Source organism: Mustela lutreola, chromosome 14 (genome assembly GCF_030435805.1).
Source record: "Mustela lutreola isolate mMusLut2 chromosome 14, mMusLut2.pri, whole genome shotgun sequence".
Taxonomy (NCBI): domain Eukaryota; kingdom Metazoa; phylum Chordata; class Mammalia; order Carnivora; family Mustelidae; genus Mustela; species Mustela lutreola.
Genome location: NC_081303.1, coordinates 44,425,665 through 44,450,751, shown reverse-complemented (window position 1 = coordinate 44,450,751; position 25,087 = coordinate 44,425,665). Strand labels below are relative to the sequence as shown.

At 36.7% G+C, this 25,087-nt stretch overlaps 1 protein-coding gene across 3 annotated transcripts in view; it reads right to left on the bottom strand.

The window, feature by feature from the left end:
- Positions 1–25,087, bottom strand: part of NEK7 (NIMA related kinase 7) — a 155,082-nt gene that overhangs the window by 65,492 nt on the left and 64,503 nt on the right. For all 3 annotated transcript variants that reach the window (XR_009347236.1, XM_059144908.1, XM_059144907.1), the window contains one exon: positions 6,198–6,338. Coding sequence is in view for 2 of the 3 variants with exons in the window: in XM_059144908.1 (XP_059000891.1) it covers positions 6,198–6,338 (141 nt within the window). In the remaining variant the exon portion in view is untranslated. The remainder of the gene's footprint in view (positions 1–6,197; positions 6,339–25,087) is intronic.

The window sequence follows — 25,087 nt, the reverse complement described above, 5'->3', positions numbered from 1 at the left end:
GGAGAATATGGAATAGTGTCCATGGTAATCAAGATGAGGTCAAAGAACAAGTTTTACTGGAAAGAGGGAATGGGAGAGAATTGGGAATTTAATTAGAGAAGGAATTTTGAGAGATTGAATTAGAATCAGTAAGTGTAGGGTACGCCCTGATAATGGACTGAGAAGCTGATGGAGTGTCACGGAGTGAGCCATGCTGAGAAATGATGATGTCTGGGCTCAACCGAGTCAATATGGTATATCAAGCAATGGGTGGAGAAAAAAATTTTTTTCTTAAAAAAACAAAGAAAAACTATTTCAGACTGGTAGACAAGGGACAAAGATGGGGGGAAAAAACATTGAACTGGATGACACTAGTTTCAAAGATGGAGGAATGACAGATGGTTGAGTGTAGAATGTGGTCTGGAATGGTAGAGAAAGCAAGCCCTAATGAAGATGATTCCACGGTGTCTCAAGTCAAGAAAGAGAAGCACATGACGTTGGTGACGGTTGTGAGGAAAGAGTAAACGTCAGAGGCAAAGCAAGACTCATTTAAAGAAAAAGAACTAAAAAACTATTTGTGGAAAAAAGGTCAAACGTACTACCTCTTAAAATCTGCCTCCTACATGAAAACTATCATATGACTCTATTTGTTTTTATATATTCTTTTAGCTTTAATGTTTACAAAGTTTTAGAAATCTCTTATTTTGTTATTTTTGTTTATATTGCCAATAATATTATTTATTTAAGAGCTAATCATTTTTCAATTAATAATGTTTGGTCTTATTATCACTGTGTACTGAAAGGATGAATCCATGTTCTACACAACAGTCTGTGCAGTCTTTAAAAAATATACCAGATTTTATCATCACTCGCTTAAACTTTTCCAATAGCTATTCATTACCCTTACAACATATAACACATAAATGTACAAGACCTTTCTTCATGGCTCACAAACAAAACTCTCAAATTCTAGTTCCTGTCATGCTCTGTAACCCCATGTTACTTCTCTTCCGCACTCCTTTTACGGGGGTCACAACAATGAGTTTTTAATATATTCTGTCGGTCTTATTGTTCAAGTCAATCCTATTGTTCAAGGCTGTTCTCTACACTTGGAATCCTCTGCTTCCTGCTGTTCAGATGGTTGACTCCTTATCCTCCACTTCAGCTTAAATTTCACATACGCAGAGAAAGCTTTGCTAGACACTCTATCAAAAAGCACTCCTTCCCCCCCCACCTAATTTTTCTCTCCTGTCATGGGACAGTCACTTCCTTCTTAGCTATAATTATTTGACTTACTGTCTATACCTCCCACCAAAAATGTTGAACTCAATTGTTGTATCTCAGTGTTGAGTAGATGTCTGCCACATAGTAGGTCCTCAGTAAATATTAAATGAGCATATCAAAAATCTTCAAAGGTTATAAATAAAAAGTTACTTCAACTATATTTATTCACTGGGCTTGGACACTAGAAGAGTTCACCAACTGGTACAATCAAAACCTGTACTAGCATAATAAAAACCCTAAGGCACCATAAGATGCTAAAGAAAAAAACAATGTGGAACATCTAAAAAGGACATAGGTCTAAATTATTTCATTGATATCCATTAAGTCGTTTCAATATTTTAATGTTCATAATCTATTTATGCCATGTGTGTAATTCATTATAACCCTAAAATGTTAACTAAAATGCCCTATTCCCTAAACCTTCAATAAAACTAAAAATTTTCTCTATTTCTTATATGCCTAAGAAATGCCTTAAAAAATTACAAGTACAATAAATAAATTTAAGAAGCTTTCATTTTTAAGATAAAAGACTATGTCTCCTTAACAACTAAACTAACATCAATTACTAAATTATTCTCCAATTTAAAAAAATATATAATGTACAGATTATTCTTACAAATGCTTCCTACTTTTCATTTGTCCAAATAACTATTGTAAGGCTCAAAGGAAATCTACAGATATCAAATAATGAAGCTGATAAAAACTGCAGGATGAATTCAGTGATCACTGTGAACACTGAAATACAGATTGGATATATGGTTGTAGAGATTAGGAATGTATTCTAATCTGTATGCATTATGGAAGAAGCTATCATAGCTTACAAATTCCTACATGCATGCAATCCCAATTTCTAATACATGAATACATGCAAAAGCTAGAAACTAAAATCAACATATGTAAAAAGAAGCAAGGTAAACTCAATATACTTTAAAGAGTGATTTTCTTGATAAATGTTTTACTATAATAATCAAATATAAGTAAAGCAATGAACATCAAAGAATACCGTTTCTTCAGAAAGTTAACCTGTGTATCAAAAGGATGAATTTGAACAAAATACATTAGTACCTTATCTTTGTTAGTACTATACAACAGTACTTTCTATTCCAATAAGTATCTCACACAATGAATGTCCCATAAGAAAACAGTGTTATCTGGACATATAACTTAAGACTAGGCAAACAGAACTAAAGATCTAAATATTTCACCTACTATCCGAAAATTAGGGTAACAAACATCAAAGGACTGAGACACAGCAAGACCCAAAATTCATGTTAGTACCGTGTTGTAAGATTGCTAAAATAAAAATCAATTCCAATTACATAGCTCTAATCAATGAACTAAGCATAACAAAATAGAGATTATATGTACCAGATCAAAAGAATTCTTTGACAGTCTTCTAACATAAAGAACAGAGCTTCTGAGACCCAGGTCACATCCTCTATGAAGACTTATCCCAATCTCCCTCTCACCAACATTCCTGGAGGCTACTCTTAACTACAGTGCCTATCCTGGGATTTCAGACATTTCTCTGTTGCACTTCTACTGGAATCCCATGAGCCCTATTATTTATCTTAGCATTCCCAAAGCCTTCCACACTGACCACTGAACATGAGCTGATCCAAATATTAACACGGATGGAATGAGTGAATGAGTGGTAAGAAGGAAAATGTCAAAGGGAAACAGGGAGACAGAAGCAAAGGTGGTTCATGGAATTTCAAAAATGTCACATCAGCTAAGGCACCATCTTAATTTTGGCAAATGAATCATGATGAGATGTGGGTACATTTTTGAAAAGATTGGTTAACACTGCCATGCACTGTAGGCTCTCAGATCTCTTTATGCGTTCAGGTATTCAGGACACTCACTCTTCTTTCCACACACAGGTAACAGGCAAACCTACAGGAACATCACCAGGGCTTAGGACACTGTTTTTTTAAAGTCTTGAAAAAGTGAAACTTGATGGTGTGGGACAAAGTAAAGAAATGCCTTGAAAGCTAAGCTGAAGAATCTAGATGGTAATTCTGGCGTGTCTCCTGAATGATACGGAAGCAGACAAACGAACTATAAAAGTAGCACTTCAGCCTATGAACCCAAGCACAGTATTCAGGAAAGATTCTAGAAGAGCTGGAACAGTAATACAGATCTTCAGACAAGTGACAAGATGCATGAGGAAATCCAGTATTTGATTCTTCATGAATTTTTTGAAGAAGGGCTTCCTTTCCAGAAAGGAAGATAGTCTAGTTAACAATATTTTTAAAACATTTTCACTTTAAGCTACAGAGATTTTTTTAAAGGAAGAAACATAGGACTCATTGTTCAGTGATGTAATACATCACAAAAATCAATACCATATCTGAAATGCAAACACATTTCTCCTCACAAAGGTTTAAGACACCATTTCCTAGTTAAATAAGCTACGAATATCTTTACAAAAGCATCTCTCTCCTCTATAAAGTAGCTACGTTTAAACTGGAACATGCCCCAGTATTAACGCTGTATAAAGCGGAAAAGAATGTTCTAATGCAAGAGCACAAACGGACCTCACCCAGCAGGAGACCGCCATCTGAGGTTTATCACGGTGCAGAATGGGAACAGTTAGAGGGGCATCTAATACTGAATGGAAATATGACTGCCCAAATTAACTCATGTCCTTTCAAATTTCCAATCAAAAGGAAGACAACAGGTAGAATGGAGCCGTGTCTCTTTCTCTACACTCAGAGTCAGTTAGAAGCTGAAGAAGGAAGCTGAGAAGCCTCGAGACCTCCAGGTAATTTCTCAATCCATCTACCCTCTGGCATTCACTACCTACGGCAAATAAGCAGCTGACTTCTTTCCAGTCCATTTTGTGCGTTTGGTTTGTAATTTTCCTTTTAAATGAATGAATTTTAAAGATTATTCCTCTACATGAGGATCCATATTGATTCCTTACTTTCCTATTCTACAAATTCCTGCTCCAGGCTCCAGTGCTCTCCAGAAGCTGGTCTCGCACTGGCAGCCTGGCCTATATTCCGATTCCACCAATGGCCCAAACGGACATCTCCATTCTGTGAACTCCTGTTTAAATCAGGAATCCATGCCACAAGGCTTAACCTTTAATTGTTCCACATAGACTCTTTTTTCTCTGGAATGCAGGAATACTATGACTAGCTTCCTTTTTATTTCCCCTCGGTGCCTAGTAATGCACAGTAGAAATTTCATAAATACATTTTAAAAATGGATCAGAGTTCTTTTATAAGGGAATCATCCTTCCAAAAGTCATCTGCTTCATGAACATTAGTATCTGCATTCTATATTATGTTTTCTTAAGTTCTAAGTGGCACATTAAGCAAGAGAAGACAGCTACTCTTATATGCTGCCCGTGAGAAAGTCAACCGGTGCAACTGTGAAAAGTAACTTGCTATTAACTTGTAGAACCTACCATGCATATCGCCTGTGGTTCACCATCTCCATTCTTAGGCCCAGACAATAGAGAAATGCTCACATGTCACACAAGATGCTTGCGAGACACAGAAGACTAGCAGAGCAGTAATGTTTACCATAATAAACAACTTAGAAACAATCCAACCAGCAAGCAACATGTAACACGAACCACAGAATACAATACAGCAGTGAAAAGGTTAATGTAGAGCCACAAGCACCAACATGTGATGACGCTGATGTAAAGCTCCAAAAATGCAAAGCAAACAACAGATCTATTTAGAAATTTATACAGATGTGGGAAAACTGTAAAGAAAAGCAAAGGAATGTTAAACACGGAATTCCAGACGTGGTTACCTCTACAGGAAGGGAGTGGCGGCTATAGATCAAAAAAAAATTTTAATGCTGTTATTTCTTAAGCTGGGTGGTGGATATGAGGGCATTTCTATTATTCTTCATATCATGTATGCCACATAACGTTTTTTATAAACATTTAATATTTCCTTAAAAAGGTAAGGGAAAACTGTTCATCTCTGTAATGGCTACTTCAAGTACACTGATGCTTTAAGAAGTCACACACACACACACACACACACACACACACACACACAAACAGGAAACTTTGGTCTCACAGGTCACTACAGAAAAAAGGTATCAGGGTTGCAGAGTAAAACAGGAAGTCTATGGGCAGGTATGAACAATAACTACCTTATCTGAAAAACGGGAAGCAAAACTGTGTGATGTCAAACATACCCTGCGACACAATAACAAGGCAAGTGACTTTAGACTTTCTAGACTTGTTCAGGCAAATGAAAATTCCAGGGCTCTGGCAAGTACGCCTGCAGGTAGCTCAATGGGACTAGCCCACTAGGGTTAGGTCAGGACTTGATAAGAGGAGCTAGAACAAGATAAATGAATCTGAGGGAAACAAAAGAAAAGTCAGGATTGGAGAGCAAAGTTGATTCCAGAAGGATACAGACACAAGAGGGCAATTCCAAACATGTCATCAATCCTCTGATTTACTCAATCCATTTCATTCTTTTTAAAATTTTCCAATAAAGAAAGTTAACTTCATTGTTCTTTCATTTATTGCCAGTGTGGTTCTCCACATTAATATAATACCCTGGACTGCCACTTACAAACCCTAGGCAATACATTTTGTAAAGTCTTTTTTCTTCTTGTGAGTTACCTGTTGAGTTAGGAGCAAGTGGTGAGAAGTCAAATCTGCCCCCTAAAATCTGGAATTGTAAAAGCTTTTCTAGGATCATTGCAGTCAGTACTAAATCTGGGTGAACAAAACCAGCTAAATTTTTAAAGCGTAGAAGTAATATTAAAATTAATAATTAATTTCCACTGTGTACTACACTCAATTCAAGCTTTTAAAGTATAATTTTTATTCCTTTCTAGCATTCTCAAGTTAAGTCTGTCATTATCTAATCATTCAGGACATACTTTCCTCTATTTATTATTCATATAGTATAATTTTACATCGATTTACATAATTAAAATAATCTTACCTGCACTTTTTTTAAAGCTACTGGCACTCCATCCAAGAGACAGGCTGCTCTATAAACTTCACTAAATTGCCCGCGACCAATTTTCTTTTCTATTCGAAAGTTGGCCAATGTATTATAGCCCATATCCGGTCGTAAAGCCTTCTGTAATTAAAAAAGTCAGAATAAGTTTTCAATCACACAATATTCACACAATCATTAACTATTGGACATAAATAGGTGATACCTATGGCAAGCCTACAGACATCTATTCTATTCAACAAATATTATATTGAGCCATTCATGCTAGGTACTGTTCTGTATCCTGGGGAGACAGTAGCAAAGTAAACATGATAATCCCTACCCTCAAAAGAAAAATTCTGGCAGGGGAAAAAAAAAAAGGGTAAACATGAAAAATATATATACAGTGTGTAAGATAGGAAGGGCTAAAAAAATCAATTAATCAATCAAGGAAGAAGGACATGAAATATCAGGGAAGGAGGCTTTTGAAATTTTAGATAGGCACTCCATAAAATTATCTTCAGTTCCTAGAATATAAACTTGTCCCACTCAATCTAGTACTCCTTTGATATTTCCTTTCTTTTTCACAGAATCTTTGACTTGAAATAGAATTTGTACACACACACACACACACAAACACACACAGTGCAACCTGCCAACTAATTCGTGAAAATCTGAACTTCTTGAGAGTTACTTAACTTTGACAAAGAACATTTCCAGGGGCAGGGAATTTACCACCACATCGTCACTGTTTTTTGTTTGTTTGTTTAAGACTTTATTTTGAGCAGTGCTGGGCTACAGCAAAACTGTGAGGAGGCCCTTGCCCCCATACATGCATGGCTTTCCCCATTCACGCCACCATAGGGCTACTTTGGTTATAATTCATGAACCTACACTGACACCCGAAGCTCTTAGCACCCATTAGGGTTCACCCTTGGTGTCACACATTCTATGGCTTTGGACAAATGTATAAAAGTATCCATCATTATAGTACCACACAGTGTATTTTCAGGGCCCTAAAAATCCTCTCTGCACCTCCTATTTACCCCACCTTCCCCAATAACACACCCCGCCCACCTTTTTACAGTCTCCATAGCTTTGCTTTTCCCAGAATGTCATATAGTGGAAATCACTCAGTCTGTGGCCTTTTCAGATAAGCTTCTTTCACTTAGTACATTTTTTTTTTTAAATTTAAAGATTTTATTTATTTATTTGACAGAGAGAGATCACGAGTAGGGGGAGTGGCAGGCAGAGGGAGAGGGAGAAGCAGGCTCCCTGATGTGCAAGGGGCCAGATCCCAGGACCCTGGGATTAGGACCAGAGCCGAAGGCAGACACAACAGACTGAGCCACCCAGGTGCCGTTATTGTTAAACAATATTTTGCTGTTATTCGTGAAAAAAAAAAAAATCACTTCTAACACTTTTTAGTACTTACTATGTATTAGCTGCTAGGAAAATAGAGATGAACCAGAAATGCTTTCTGCATTGAGAGAGCTTCCCCAACATATGGAAGAGGCTCCTAACTGCTATGAGAGAAACAGTTACAGGGTATTGGGAAGGGAGCGCAACTGTCATTCCTATTTTGAGACAAAGCCCAACTCCTTATACATTTTATCCATTGTCCTAGTACTTTTGTTCATTTGTTTATTCATAGACTCTTTCAGTCATTAAGTCAGTTACAGAGTAAACATTACTTGAATACCCACTACAGTCAGCCACTGTTGAAGTTACAACACGTACCCAACACACACTGCCTTTAGGTTCCTCATAACACTCATGATCTATCTCAGCCCCTCTACCAAAAACCAAACTATAACAAAATAGCCTAGTTTAGGTGTCAAATACCCTTATAGCTTCTCTTTTTTGGCCAAATATGCATAGGCGTTCTGAGGTCCCTGGATTATTTGTAAGGACACTCTTCCAAGCCTTTACCATTCTCTTCATATCCTTCTGGACCTCCTCTATTCTCTGAGCCAACGTGGAGTACGCATGACATTCTTATGGGGTCTGACTAGTGCACTGACTAGTAAGAGTGAACATTAAATGTCTATTAATGTAATCAAAGATAGCACTGGCTGGTAAACACACTAAATTGAACTTGAAATCTTAGTCCTTCAAATAAACCTCTGTTAAGCCTGATGACCCCATGACTTATGCAAAAGGCTATTTTAATATACAGGTAGTACTTTACCTTAACCACAATATTTTTAGCATTGTTGATTTTACTATATCTATCATGCTAGCAAAAATTCAAAAATTCTGCTGAAGTTTCACTGTAATTCAAATGCAATGTTTCTCAAAAAGAGAAACTGATTTTCTTTCTTCTGGAAGTCCAAACTATTGTCAAGAAAAATACCATTCTTCATTTAAGACATGCAAAATAACCAGTATACAAGAAATTTTACAAATTCATTCCATAAATATAATACCATGAATAACTGGTATAACAGAATAATAGTAGCAACTACCATAATAAAGGAAGGTTCCATTTTGTACCTACAACTTAACAATTCCTATATATTAGGACTTTATATGTCATCTAATTTGTTCTCATGTTATCAAACCAAACCTATGTCTAGTTGGTTCCCAAGTATAGCCTTTACTATGCTACCACAATCACTAAACAAAATCTACAATATGACTCAATATTATGGGACTCCTACATAACGATTCACAAATATTTTCAATTTCAAATCTTTTGATTAAAAAAAGTCAGAAATAAAAACATATGTTAAGAATGAAAATAAAAATACACACCATAATAAGAAAAATAAAATAAAATAAAAATTATCAAACCCCATGCTGTTCATTTATAAGATTTCTTCTTGGAGTCACTGAGATTAATTGATTAAGTGCCTCTGTGACAACAAGATACCTATTTAAGAAAGGAAACTTACAAAGTACCACTTCTTAGATATAGTCAATAGACAGTAGCAACTTTTTGTAGTTTCTTAACTGTTAATAAAAGTTTCATTTAAAGAGTAGAGATTTTTTTAACTTCTACGCTTTCCTAAGAAATTTTTTTTTTAAATATCGACACACGAGGGTAGTCTGCAAACTCTAAGAAAGAGAGTTCCTTCTTCCGCTATATATGTACATACCCTTTTTTCTCCTGACAAAAACCTGTCAATCTCAACAGGAAAATACAACTTCATCATTAGGAACACTATCATACAATCCATATACATTAAGTTTAACTGGGAATTCCATCTTCTGTCTGCACAGTAACTGACAAATATTAGCGTGAACTGCTAAGACAGTGTGACAACCGCATGCTGAGAGCAAAGTCTCACTAATGTGTTTTGGCATGCAGGTTTGTAATCACACATTTACATATGCAATGACCTACATTTGCATGTCAGATCACACACTGTCTTGGTTTATTAAGACTGGGCACCTCCCTGCGCTTGGCGGCCAGAGTGGCGAGAGAGGGCCACAGGGCGGTGTTTTTTGGCAGTTGAGGGATGAACTGCCACCAAGGATTAGGTTGATATGGCCTGAGCATTAGACACTTCATTAGACGTAATCTGTTTAACAGTGGGCAGTGTATGTAAACTTCACAGCCCATTTGCGGCACCTTTCTCCCCCTATGGCCTTTCTTCAAAGGGCAGTGTGGGTGAGTGACAGCTTGTCTCATCTGCTCCCATGTCCTGTCACCCAGTGTAGACATGGAAAGCTGACATGAGAAGGAGCATAGCTGCACGTCTCCAGCTACCCCTGGGTCCCTTTGCCACACTGCAATTTGTATAAAAATAAGCCTGTGTAGTAGGAGCTCTCCTTTAGGAGATGATCAGACACGTAATACATACGTGTATTAGTAATGATTCTATTATATTGTATTCAATGCCATACTTCATTTTCATGAATTACATCCTATTGTAGGCAGCACTGTATTAGGTGCTTTAAATAAAAAGATGATATCATCAAACGAGTGCCCACACAAGTAAAGAACTATTTTTAGGAAAGAGCTATATTCTCTTTTTTGAATGATGTCCAATTCCGTGTGTGTGTGTGTGTGTGTGTGTGTGTGTATACATAGCATTTGAGGTATTTTAGCATTTGAGGTATATTGGGAATAAATAACCCAGCAAAATAATGAGATTCAAATCAGTATGAAACATGGACCAAATAAAATCACTTAAATTGCTTTTTTCCTGGTCTCAAATTGGTGTATAAACTGCATCTGTTTCCTACAGTCCCTTAATGATCAGGATATTTTTCTGAGCTGTACAAAATGGTTTTTGGATTTGGTATGAGTCACTTAAAGGAACTTAAATTTTTATAAAAATAAAAACACCTCTGCTGTTTCTTCCGCTGAAATAAAGATAATAAGGCCTTTCCTAGGACACAGGGCCAAGTCATTTTTATACTGAGCCATGGGCCTCCGCTACCAGCAATACCAAGTGTTCCCCAAGTGCACCATGAGCTTTGGCCTCTCCATGCAAAGCATGTGCTTATCCCCATGCCTTCTAAATTACTTTGCTCTTCACACCTGGCAAACCACAACTCATCTTTGAGATTCCACTGCCAGCCTTCTAAGGAATCATCTTCGGCTTGTGGGCAGCTTTACTGGCTCCTTCCATAGCAACTGAGAGTAGTCATTCAGCTCTACCAACAGCTGTACAAACTCTGGCACTGAGCAAGTTTCTGGATCTCACTGGATTTCATTACTCATTTACATATATGTATTTTTCCTCCACATAATTGACTTTCTCAAAGCCAGAAACCACGTTTTATCTTTGTATCCAGTTGCCATGAAGGTGGTCTGACATGAACTAGATAATCAGTATTGACTAAATAAGTGAATGCAACCAAAAGAACTTAATGGAAAAGGCTTTAAATACATACGGCATGATTGTAACTATTGAGAGGCTCTGAGTAGAAGCAGGTAGAAATGCAGTGCGATGCAGTGGAAAAAACTTCAGTCCCACAAAGCAAGACAACTGTCTCCGCCTCTTATAGCTTCCACACAGGTGAAACAGAGAATTCCCTTATTCCTCGCTATTAAAGGACACTTAGTCATAATCCACAATCCTCATTAGAGTACTATGGGAAGCATTAAACACTGTGTTTCAAATCAATCTTGCTCCGAAGCCTGACTAGGCATGGCATTACGAAAGAATCCACGGAGTTCCCAAACAGCCCCTTAGAAAAGGCAGAGGTTCTGCAGTTCATCGGCAAGACCTGGGCTCAAATCCCAGCTCTGATGCTCAGTGTCTTTTTGTGCAGCAAGCTACCCAAACCTTGTTTCCTACGTCTGTAAAATAGGGGTAAGCCTACCCAAAGAACTGTGTCCAAGTGAGACTATAATTATAAAGTACCTAGGACAGAGCCAAGCACAGAGCACATACTCCGTATCAAAGAAGACTTTCCTTTCCCCAAGAGTACCAGCAGTGACAATGTTCCACCAACTCACTCTAACAGGGCTCTTGTCGTTGAAAAGCCTCCTTTAATGTCCTCTCGTTTGCTGCCAGATTTCCCAATGCCAAGAGCACGCTTACTAGGAGTTCTTAGTATCACCCCACCCTGTGCTCTGCCTTCCAACAGGGATACCTCATTTATCATGTGGATTATCTGCCTGATTCACAAAGGAAGCTAGCCTAGCTCCTTGGGTACGAAGCTACTTCGATGACAGTACAGTGGATCCGACACAGTTATGCCACCCAATGTCCTTCTAACAATTATTGAGAGAAGGGCATTTAGTACCGAAAAACACCATGTTTATAATCTGGTTATTTGGTTAGAACATGCTTAAAATGAAGTTTAGAACTGCAGGCACGTGAAAGAGGGGAATAACTCGTTCAAAACCCATAAACCCTATGAGTCTGATACTGTCTGGCTTCATGACAAAAGAAAACTGAGAAAGGACATGGCTAATCCAGTACACAGCATCTTCTAGAATTACTGAGATAAAGACTACATACCCCACAGAAGTATTTTCAAACAGATTAATTTTTGGAAGAAGTCTTAAAACGTAACTAATTAACATGGGTAACATAACTATAAGCCCATATAAGTTGTTTCTCAATATTACTTTATCTCATAATTACTAACCATAAGATAACCACAACTCTTGACTTAAAGAGCATAATTAAAACTGTTCTTGGAAGAATTTATCTTACATTTTCGTGGTAAATTATTATGTTTAGCCTCACAACATTCCTGAATCTATATACTAACAGGTTGTATTATAAAAGTATTCTGAAATATCAGAAACATAAAATAAATATTCAAAATTATAGATAACAACTAAGAAAACAAACCCTGGAGTGAATGAAGCTTTATTTAACACCTTAAATGTTCCGGTTTCTTACGAATGCGCCTCTTGTTGATTTGAATGCATTCTAATCCTGTAAGATCTTACTAATTGGGATTAACTTCTCCTGCTTCCTTCATATAAAACTTCTCTTTTTAAAATAAAAATGATTCTGTTGTGCCAGTGGTTCTTAGTCTTACAACAGGTGCAGACTCTTTAAACAATGATTTCCTAGGACTAAATTAATTTCTTTAACTAGCTTTAAGTTTGAAGGCAAGGACACTTAATGAGCAATAAGATAATTCAGGATAACATTATGATGACAATTCTCTCTCGGGAAATTAGCAGAGTCACAGCATGGACTCAATAAACTCCCCAGGGAGAAAATTATATCCTGATAATTCCTAGTGGTATTGTTATCAATGATCTAATATACAAGCCAGTATTAATTATAATATTTAACATCATTAATAAGGTTTTCATTTTTATTGCAAATTTATCCCTCAGTGGTGGTTTTCACATTACCAATTACGCAAGTTAATAACCTGCTTTATATTTTGTATTAATGTTACTGGATTTCTCCAAAATTTAAGAGTAACAAACTTCAAAATGCTCTTCAATTTTACTTAGCAATAAAATTCATGCTCTGATCTTGAAAATGGTATTACTTATCACCAATCTACTCAAACTAGAACAGCCTTTTAACAATATTTAAACAAGTCTGTCAAATATTATTTTCTAAAAACTTTCTATCAAGCTCACTGGAAACCAAAACAACAACAACAACACAAAAAAACACCACATGCACCAGCAAAGTCTAATGATCCATGCTTTTTCCACATTTGAACAATTACCTCCTTAGAATTTCTTGAACTATTTCAAAGGTAACCAATTCCTAAAGATTAGTAAGTGTTGGAGATTTGCACCAGTTTGAACAATATGCCATTAATCATTACTACTGGCTTTTTACCAAAGGAGGGAATTCATTGTAGCAAAAGAAAATGAGTGACCATATATAACTAATTATCTAGCTAAACATGTATAAGACCCTAGTATTTGTATCATTTAATCATCATTAGTTATACTTCCTAGCATAATAATTACTGTATCAAAGTTATATAACCAAAAATACTATCTTTGCCACCTTATCATGAGCAGAATAGATGATTAATGACAAAGATACTCTCATTTCCCCCACTCCACCGATGAGCACCACCAGCTATACCTGGAAAAATTAAATATGGCAAGAAAAAGTCTCTTACTAAGAGAACAGAGATAGAGATAGGGAGAAGTAGAGGGAAGGGGTTTTCTGAAGTTTATTCATTTATGCCACAAGTATTAACAGGGGAGGAGATATAAACAAATGCATACGTAATACAAAACAACAAAAAAGAAAGTAAACATATACATAATAGTATCTAATACTTATTCCACATTCTTTACTACTACGCAGAGAAATATAATAGGATGACATACGGAAAATGAGAAGATGGTTATTTTAGATTGGGTAATTCAGGGATGACCTGAGGAGGTGACATTTACATTGTAATTAAAAGACCCCAAGGAAAGGAAGCAGCAGAAAGAACAGCTGGAGAAAATGTCTCAAAAATGATGGTGTAAAAAGGACAGTGTGGCTGTCAAGGGGGACAATGGTAAGGAATGAGGCTCAAGAGGTAAGTAAGCACTGACAAAATTACATAGCGTTCTGATGGCTAGAGTAAGGAGTTTGAAGTTTACACAGGAAGCAACGTGCTCTGATCTACTATATCTTTTACAAAGGTAAGTCACAGTGCTGCGTGGAAAAGGAACTGGAGAGGAGGATGGGTAAAGCTAGAGTGGAAGCTCGGGGACTAGACATAGGTAACGGACTTGACCTGGGAAATATAGTGAGATACGACAACAGCTGGAATCAGGATATAATCTTGAGATAGAGTCAAAGGAACAGCTGATGAATTGAATATAAGAAGTGAGGGGCAGAGAGAAATCAAGAATAAGTCATAGATTTTTGGCTTGAGCATGCAGACAAATCTTGATGCCATTTACTAGGATAAACACAGCAAAAGGAGAGGCAGTTTGGGCAGAACATAGGCAATAAAAATGTAATTTTTAGATTACATTTAGATTTAGTAAGATTATAACATGATATACAAACAATCAGTGGGTAGAGAAATCTTTGGGCCAAATAATTACTGGCAGAAAGTTGTCACTATCATAGTCACGGTTGACGTGGTCATCATCACCATCAATTAATGAGTGCTATGTGCTAAGCACCACACTAAAAGCTCCCTATCAACTCTATGAAGTGAAAAATACTATTCTTTTCATTTCTTGATAACTAAGTTTTACAGATGTTAAATAACTTGCTCTCCATCACATAGCAAGAAAATGAGAGATCTCAGAATTCATCCTAGACAATCTGTTTTCAGAGTTCATGTTCTCAACCACCACACTACATAGCCAGTCCCGGTTTCCTTCTAGCAACTCTACAGATAAATGCTTCTATGTTCCACAGGGTACTATCCTTGGCCTTCTCTTCTCACTTTACTCATTCACTCTGGGCAATCTAATTCACTGTTCAATCTCACCCATTCATTGGTTCTGGAAGTTAGTGTTAATTGATTCCAGGTATCCCCCACACCCTCTATTGGACACCCTATCACAACTCTCCTAGAAACTCCTCCTCCATCTCTTTGTTCTGCCTTGATCTACCTCCCCTTGATCTATACTTAATGAGATCCAGTCAAAAAAGAAAAAGAAATGATGCATAATTAAATTTATTCTATATAAATGTGGCTGATAAAAGGGGTACTTATCAAAATTTCTAAATATAAGAAATATTTGCTTTATGAATACTTAACGAGAAAGCTGTCTGAAACATAATCACAGTCCCATGAAAAAGTCATAATATTCACATAATAATGATATAAAGGAAAATATAAAGATATCCTAAATGTACTGACAATTTTTTAAAATTGATTCCAGTGTACTTAACATACAATGTTGTATTCATTTCAGATGTAAAAAACGGTGATTCAACAATTCCATATATTAGTCAGTGCTCATCAAGGTAAGTTACTCTTAATCCCCCTTCATCTATTTCATCCATCCCCCCACACTCCTCTGCTCTGATAACTATCTGTTTTTGTTCTCTATAGTTATAGTCTGTTTCTTGGTTTGTCTTTTTTTCCCCCTTTGTTTTGTTTTGTTTCTTAAAAACCACATATGATTGAAATCCTATGGTGTCTGTCTTTCTCTGACTTATTTCACTAAGCACTATACTTTCTAAATCCATCCATGTACTTGCAAACAGCAGGGTTTCATCCTTTTTTATGGCTGAATAATATTCCATTGTACATATATACTACCTCTTCTTTATTCATTCATACATCAGTGGGCACTCAGGTTGCTTCCACAATCTGGTTATTGTAAATAATGCCACAATAAACATGACCCTTTAAATTAGTGTTTTTGTATCTTCTGGGTAAGCCATATGATTACTGGACCATGGGGTAATTCTATTTTTAATTTTTTGAGGAACTTCCATACTGATTTCCATAGTAGCGACACCAGTTTGCTTTCCCACCGACAGCGCAAGAGGGTTCCTATTTCTCCACACTCTTGTCAACTCTTGTTGTTTCTTACGATTTTGATTTTCACCATTCTGAGACGTATGAGGTGATATCTCATTATGGTTTTGATTCAGATTTCCCTGATGTTGAGCATCTTTTCATGTGCCTATTAGTCATCTGTATGTCTTCTTTGGAGAAATGTCTCTTCATGTCTTCTGCCAATTTTTTAATCCAATTATTAGTTTTTGGGGTCTTTTCATATCTTTCAGGTATGGGTGAGTTGTGTAAGTTCTTTATTTTCAATACTAACTCTTTATCAGATATGTCATTTGCAAATATCTGTTTCTATTCAAGTAGATTGTCTTTCGGTTTTGTTGGTTGTTTCCTTCGCTGTGCAGCTTTTTATTTTGATGTAGTCCCAACAGTTTATTTTTGCTTTTGTTTCCCTTTCCTCAGAAGACATATCTAGAAAAATGTTGCTATATCTAATGTCACAGAAATTACTGCCTGTACTCTCTTCTAGGATTTGTAAAAGCTTCAGGCCTCATATTAAGGCCCTTAATCCATTTTTAGTTTATTTTTTGGTATGGTATAAGAAAGTGGTCCAGTTTCATTCTTTTCCATGTTGCTGTACAGTTTTCCCAACACCATCTGTTGAAGAGACAGTCTTTTTCCCATTGCATATTCTTACCTCCTTTGTCAAAGATTAGTCGATAAATTGGGGGGTTCTTTCTCTGGGTTTTCTATTCTTTTCCATTGATCTATGTGTCTATTTTTGTGCCAGTACCATACTGTTTTGATTATTACAGATTCACAATGTAATTTGAAGTCTGGAATTATGATACCTCCAGTTTTGTTCTTTTTCAAGATTCCTTTGGATATTCGAGGTCTTTTTTGATTCATACAAATTTGGGGATTATTTGTTCTACTTCTGTGAAAAATGCTGTTGGTGTTTTGATAGGGATGCATTAAATCTGTAGATGTAGTATAAACATTTTAACAATATTTGTTCTTCCGATCTATGAGCATCGAATGTCTTTCCATATCTTTGTGTTGTCTTCAATTTCTTTCAACAATGTTTAATAGTTTTCAGAGTACAGGTCTTTCACCTCTTTGGTTAAGATTATTCCTAGGTATCTTACTATTTTTGGTACAACTGTAAATAGCGTTGTTTCCTTAATTTCTCTCTCTGCTGCCTCATTATTAGTTTATGAAATGCAACAGATTTCTGTATATAGATTTTGTATCCCGTGACCTCACTGAATTCATTTATCAGTTCTAATAGTTTTTTTGGTGGAGTCTTTAGGGTTTTCTATATGTGGTATCATGTCATCTGCAAACAGTCTAAGTTTTACTTCTTCCGTACCAATTTGGATGCCTTTACTTTCTTTCTCTTGTCTGATTGCTATGGTTATGACTTTCAGTACCACTCTGAATAAAAATAGTGCGAGTGGATATACTTGCCTTGTTCCTGACCTTAAGGGAAAGCTGTTTTTCACCAATGAGCATGATGCTTTCTCTGTATCTACTGAAATGATCACATGGTTTTTATCCTTTCTCTTATTGATGTGATGTATCACATTGATTGATCTGCAAATATTGAACTTGCATCCCAGGAATAAATTCCACTTGATCTTGGTGAATGATTTTATTAATGTGTTGTTAAATTTGGTTTGCAAATATTTTGTTGAAGAATTCTGCATCTATGTTCATCAGAAATATTGGCCTGTAGCTCTCTTTTTTACTGTATCTTTATGTGGTTTTGAAATCAGGGTAAGGCTGGCCTCATAGAATGAATTTGGAAGTTTTCCTTTCTCTCTAATTTTCTGGAATAATTGGAGGAGAACAGGTATTAACTCTTCTTTAAATGTTTGGTAGAATTCACTGGTAAAGCTGTTTGGTCCTAGACTTTTGTTTGTTAGGAATTTTTGATTACTAATTCAATTTCCTTGCTGGTAATCGATCTGTTTAAATTTTCTATTACTTCTTGTTAAGTTTTGGTAAGTTATACATTCTAGGAATTTATCCATTTCTTCTAGATTGTCCAGTTTAGATTGGCATATTTTTCATATTTTTCATAATATTCTCTGTATTTCTGTGCTATTTGTTGTGATTTATCTTCTTTTGTTCCTGATTTTGTTTGAGTCCTCTATCTTTTGCTTTCTTTTATTTATTTATTTATTTTTAAATGAGTCTGGCTAGAGGTTTATCAATTTTGTCAATCTTTTCAAAGAAACAGCTCCTGGTTTCACTGATGTGTTCTATTGTTCTTTACATTTTTGTATCATTTCTTTATTATTTCCTTCCTTCTGTTGGATTTGGGTTTTGTTTGTTCTTCTTTTCCTACCTCCATTAGGTATAAGGTTAGGTCTGTTTGAGATTTTTCTTGCTTCTTGAGGTAGACCTTTAGAGATTAATTTATTTAACAAACATTACTGCATAGCTATTATCTACTATAACTGACATAAAATATGATCCACAAAAGTGAATACTGCACTGCTGACACAGTATATTATTTTTCTTAATTGAAGCACAATTGATGTACAATGTTATATTAGTTTCAGGTTTATAACATATTAATTCAATAATTCTATAGGTTATTCAATGTTCATCACAATTAAGTATAGTCACCATCTGTCACCATACATTACTACAATATTATTGGCTATATTCCCTATTCTGTACTCTTCATCTCTGTGACTTACTTATTTTATATAACTAGAAATTTCTACCTCTTAGTCTCTTCACCTATTTTGTCCATCCCCTCACCTACTTCCCCTCCGGCAACCACCATTTTGTTCTTTGTTTTTAAGAGTCTGGTTTTTTTTTTTTTTTAGTTGTTTGTTCATATAAGTGAAATCATATGGGTTTTTTCTTCCTCTATTGGACTTATTTAATATATTATCCTATAAGTACATTCACATTGTCATCAATGGCAAGATCATACCATATCTTCTTTATCAATTCACCTATCAATGAACACTTGGGTTGTTTTCATATCTTGGCTATTGTAAATAATGCTGTAATAAACATGCAGATGCATATATCTTTTCAAAGTATAATCTTATTTAATGGAAGCATATAAGTATAAATTAGCCAATAATTAGCCATTATTTTTTCTGAGAGTTATCTTTTTGTTGTCTCCAAATTATATACTTCCACAACTATAACATTTTTCCTAGTATCTCTATCATGAAATGTAGTTTATGTAACATTATAATGAGCTTTTACGCTCACTATGTTCCATTAGTGACTAAATATCTTTGAATACCACTACCTTGCTACCTTAGACTTGCAGATGAAAAATAGCATAGTATAAACAAGATATGACTGAATCTGAGTCCAAAATAAGAAATGAGGGGTGCCTGGGTGGCTCAGTGGGTTAAGCCGCTGCCTTCGGCGCAGGTCATGATCTCAGGGTCCCGGGATCGAGTCCCGCAACGGGCTCTCTGCTCAGCAGGGAGCCTGCTTCCTCCTCTCTCTCTCTCTGCCTCTCTGCCTACTTGTGATCTCTGTCTGTCAAATAAATAAATAAAATCTTTAAAAAAAAAAAAAAAGAAGAAAAGAAATGACACAAAATGTAATTGGAGAAGTAAAAGGAGACAAAATGATGCAAGACCTTCTAAGTCATATAAGGAAATGCAGAATTCACCCTAAGAGCAATAAAAAAGCAGCCCTTTAGGGGCACCTGGGTGTTTCAGTTATTGAGCATCTGCCTTCAGCTCAAGTCGTGTTCCCAGGGTCCTGGGATCGAGTCCCACGTCGGGCTCCCTGCTCTGCAGGAGGCCTGCTTCTCCCTCTCCCACTCCCCCTGCTTGTGCTCCCTCTCTCACTGTCTCTCTGTTGGATAATAAAATCTTAAAAAAAAAAAAGGCAGCCCTTTAAGAAGCATGAGATAATGAAATGTACACTTTAAAAGGATAAGACATGCTACAATGTAAAGAATGAACTAGAAATGGTTAAATGAAAGGTAAAGAGCTCAGTTACATAAAGTTCCTGCAATAACCCAGGCAAAAGGTGACAATAATCTTAACTAGAGTAGTCAAGTCAGGATGTAGAGAATCAGAAGAATTGATAGCTTTTTAAGAAATAAAATGAAGAGAACATGGAAACCACCTAAACATAAGATATGAGATTCCCTTGTTTGTAGCTTGGTCAACCAGATAGATGGTGGTAATAATCACAAGCAAAAATGTAATATTGGGCAAAATCCAATGAATTTCATCTTGAAGACTAAGAACTTGAGGTACCTATAAAAATATTAAGGGTCATGGTGATTAAGATCAAACTGGCCAGGAAACATATGAGGAACTTTCTCTGCAAAAGTTAAAGAATCACTGGCTTGGAGTCAGACAACCCTGGGTCAAATCCCAGCTCTACCCCTAACTAGCTATGTTACCATGAGCAAATTAGTTAATTAGTCTGAGCCTCAGTCTCTTATTTGTAAAGTGTGAAAAATAATGCTTTGTATGTTATCTGTTAGAAATAAATGAGGCAATGTATTCAAAATGCTTAGCACAAGGTAGGTGTATTTTAAGAATTCAATAATCAGTAGGTGCCAATAGTAGTGGCCATACCACTGCCCCAGACAAAAGCAGGATGAAGGTGGTAAGACAGTGAGCCGTGTGGTCAAGTTTTCAACTAATGTGAGGAGTGATGAGGAGGGTAGGAGATAACAGCTGTCAGAAAGGTGAAAATCCTTTAGATGGGAAGCAGAAGCCTCAGTAGAGCTCTTGCTTCCTCCTGATCCTTACGGTTTATGGCTATTAGAGAACAAGAAGACTCTACTTGAGACAGTTAAGGGGGAAAACCAATGTCCTTGGGGGAAAGAGGTACATTCCAGTTAAAAACAAAGAAGTGGAAAAAAAAAAGTTCAGTAAGAAATGAGGGATGTAGGTAGTTACTTGTACAGTAAAAGAGAAAATCTGTAGATACTTGTATATTTTAATATTCATATTCAAAAAGGTGGTGCTTAGAGAATTGATCGATTTCACACCAAGTTTATATTCATTCAAAAATATTTACTGAATGTCTACTAAGTGCCTAGGTACTATTCTAGGCACTAGGGATAAAGCTTCTACTCTAGCAGAACAATGACAATGAACAAAAGAAGGAGTGCTAGGGTGATAAATTCCATGGAGAAAAAATATGGCAGCAAAGGCATACTGTGTTGGAATGAAATTTCAATTTTCACTGAACGATCAAAGTATGTGATCTTTAAATATATACTTGAAGAAGATGAGTGAGCAAGCTGATGAGAAACTACTAGAAGGTTTTAAACAGACATCACTTGACTATAATATTATATTTTATATTTAAATTTTGTATAATTTTATAATGTCTTTTGTGTTGAGAGTAAAGAGAGGCAAGGGTGGAAGTGGAGACCAAGTGGGAGGCTATCACAATAAGGTATGTGAAAAGTTAAAATAATTCTGACCAGAGTGTAAGAGAGTAAGAAGTATTCTGATTCTAAATATATCTTAAAGATAGAGCCTATGGAATCTATTAACAGATAAGAGATTAGATGACAGGGATGTGAGGGAGTCAGGAATGTCTCTAAAAATTTTAGCCTAGCAAATGAGAAAATGGACCTCTCACTAACTGTCATAGAAAAGACTGTAGCCGGGTACCTGGGTGGCTCAGTCGATTAAGCATCTGCCTTCGGCTCAGGTCATGATCCTAGGGTCTTGGGATTGAGTCCCATGTCCAGCTCCTTGATCAGCAAGGAGCCTGTTTCTCCCTATCCCCCAGCTCATGCTCTCTCTCAAATAAATAAAATCTTTTTTTAAAAAGAGGGATGAGCTTGAGAGAGAGAAAGAGAAGACTGTAGATAGAACAGTTTTAGGAGGAATATTTAGAGGTCCGTTTCAGGCATGTTAGGTTTGGGGCATGCAAAACTGATGTCAAGTATCCAAGTGGACACATGAGTTTGAAATTCAGGACACAGGTCTGCATTGAAATATAAATCTGAGAGTCACCAGCATACAGATCATATTCAGAATCCCAAATTGTTTAGAGGTTCAGGTGAGGAGAAATCAGCAAATGAGGGACCACTAAGACAAGAGAAAAACAAAGTTCTCGGAAACTAAGCAATGAACAGGCTTCCAAGAAGAAAGGATGATCGACGCTATCAAATGTAGCTGGTAAGTCAGGAAGAGAGAGCCCTGAGAACAGACAGCTGGACTGAACAACATGGAAGTACAATCCTGGCAAGAGCAGTTTCAGCGGCATTGTCAGGGAGAAAGCTGAATTGGAGTACATTTCAGGGAGTGAAAGGAAAAATGAGACAAAACTACAAATAAATCTTTCTAGGAATTTTGCAATAAAAGGCAGCAGAGAAATAGGTCAACAGCTGGAGAGAAGAAGGACTTCAAAAGCTGTTTTTTGAGTTTGTTTGGTTCGGTTTGTTGTTTGATGGAAGAAATAACAGCACAATAGTATGTGAAGGGACGGACTCAGTAGAGAAAGCTGAAATAAGCAGGAGATGGACATGGGATCTGGGGCTCATGCGAGCGCTGGCCTCTGAGGACAGCTGTCTCAGTTCACCTGATAACAGAAAAAGCAGATCACAGGAGTATACCAGGTTCTGGGAGGACGATATCCATGGCAGGAGTCTGTGGGCGATCTCTTCTGATTGTTTCAGGTTTTTTTTAAGTGAAGTAGGAAGCAAGGGCATTAGCTGAGAGTGGGCGTGGGGGACAAAGTATTGGGAGCTGAGGAGAAAAAAGATGAAGTCGTCACTGAGGAAGTGGGGGAGCCGAGGCACTCAGGATATTGCTGCCGACATATATGATTAAGGGTTACTTGAGGTTCACGGTCATGACTTTAAACCATAGCAAGAGTCTTCTTTCCTCAAAACAGCTGCTGTTCATTCTCCTGTACCTTTATCAATAATGTTATTCAATGAACTAAACTGTTAAAAGGAGAACATTACATATAAAGACTCCCCAAAATAGAAGCTCTACTTAATGCTATATGAAAAGTGCCTTGGCAAAATCAATTTATCAAAAGAAACTAAATGATCACCTTATTTCACAAAGAAAGTAATTCTCTAAGATGAGCTAAAGACAGAGGAAGGTAATACAGTTCTCATGTCCAAAAATCCTATCCACTCAACAAAGTCTACTGGGGGCTGCATCGCTCTGGCCCACAGTGCACCCGGATTACTAGCTTGATATGCTATGAGGTAAACCTCATCTCAACTCTTCACATTCCTTTCACAGAGATGCAAAAAGCACAAGTGGACTGTAGTTCGGGCTGCCATGAAGCTTTAAGGAATGGTCAGTCTACCCTACTGCCTGGACTAGAAAACAGCAAGACAAGATTTTCATACCTTCCAAGCTATAAAACAAAGACTGTCTATTTTTCTACCTGTAAATGTGGGGTACTCTCCCTCCTTCAAAGGTAGCCAAAGTGTTACACTAGTTATCTACAAATTTACAAGTAATAATTATAATTTAAGCCCTGAAGATTATTACAATTAAAATTTATTCCCCTTCGGGGTGCCTGGGTGGCTCAGTGGGTTAAAGCCTCTGCCTTCGGCTCAGTTTATGATCCCAGGGTCTTGGGATCAAGCCCTGCATAGGGCTCTCTGCTCTTCGGGGAGCCTGCTTCCTCCTCTCTCTCTGCCTGCCTCTCTGACTACTTGTGATCTCTGTCTGTCAAATAAATGAATAAAATCTGAAAAAAAACTATTCCCCTTCTAATCACCTCCAGAAATCATTAGAACTGTACTGATTAATAATTGTTCCATATTTACATTTATGATAAAAATGTGAATGTACCATAGCACTCTTCCATCAATGCCCATAAATCGAAATTCTCACAAAATGTTAGTTGTAAACGTTCCTTGTTTAGTCTCAGAGTTGAAAGCAAACATTTTACTATTTATCTGTCATTATATTGTACACAGTCATTTAAAAAAAAAATTAAGCCAAATCCATTATTCCACAAATAGGAGTTCTATAGCAGTAAGAATATATAGAATAAAATTTAGTCAAAATCCTTGCCATACCTTCTGGGCTTTCATGGAGGGAATCAAAGGAGGAAAGAAGGAAGAGGGAAAAAAATGGAAGCTGAGAGAACAAATTTTCCCTAAGTTCAAAAGAATGGCAATAATAGAAAAACACATTCGAAAAAATAAATAAATCTCACAATCTAAAACTTCAAAAAAACGAAAAAAAGAAAAACTCCTATACTAAAAAATAAGACCATATATTATGCATCTTGGGGTTAGAGCATTCATCTTGGAACAAGGGAAGAATAGATATGCCAAGAACACACATCACTCATCATTATAACAGGGTATAATTGGTATTTGACACTTAAAAAGCTGACTTCCCTTGATTTCTGTTTATGCCCACACTGATATTAGCATGACAAAAGTGAAAGAAGTCACTTGGCTAACCATATGTTGCCATATCACCCCAGTTATTCAGGCCAATGGTGTGGAACAAGACAAAAGAAGGTTGTCAACCCCGGGCAGACGCTGTCCTTTCGCAGCCCTTTAAATAACACTACTGAGAGCAGTAACATCTTTCACAGACCTAATAAGCAATAACGCCTATAAGCTCTTGTCAGGTAATTTTTCCTTCACTATCTCACATTATCAGTGCAGAGAAGGGGGAAAAATCCTCCCTTCCTCCACGTGCCACAGGCAGCTAGAACCTGGGATGACACTTGCCTGTTTCCAACAGGGAGAGAGGTCCACCCACACAAGAGCAGCAGCAGGACACAAAAACTAAAGGGAACAGTGTGAAAAGAGATGCAGAACCGCATATATAATCTTGAAATGTATGCTGTGTGGCAGCCTTGTGTCTCATAGGAAAACAATTACTTTCATGTTTGCCTCCTACTGCCACTCCGACCTTTCCTGGTTGGTGACTCAGTAGGAGGCAAAAATGAAAGTGCTTTTTCCCCCCCTTTGAAACTAAAGGCTGTTCCAAACTGTGGATTTCAAAATCATTATACGAACCATCAAATTTTCAGAAGTGCTTCTTTTACTGTCTTCACTAGACACAGCATACTATGAAACAACAGTGTTTGTCTAGATGTGTAAAATGGGCACT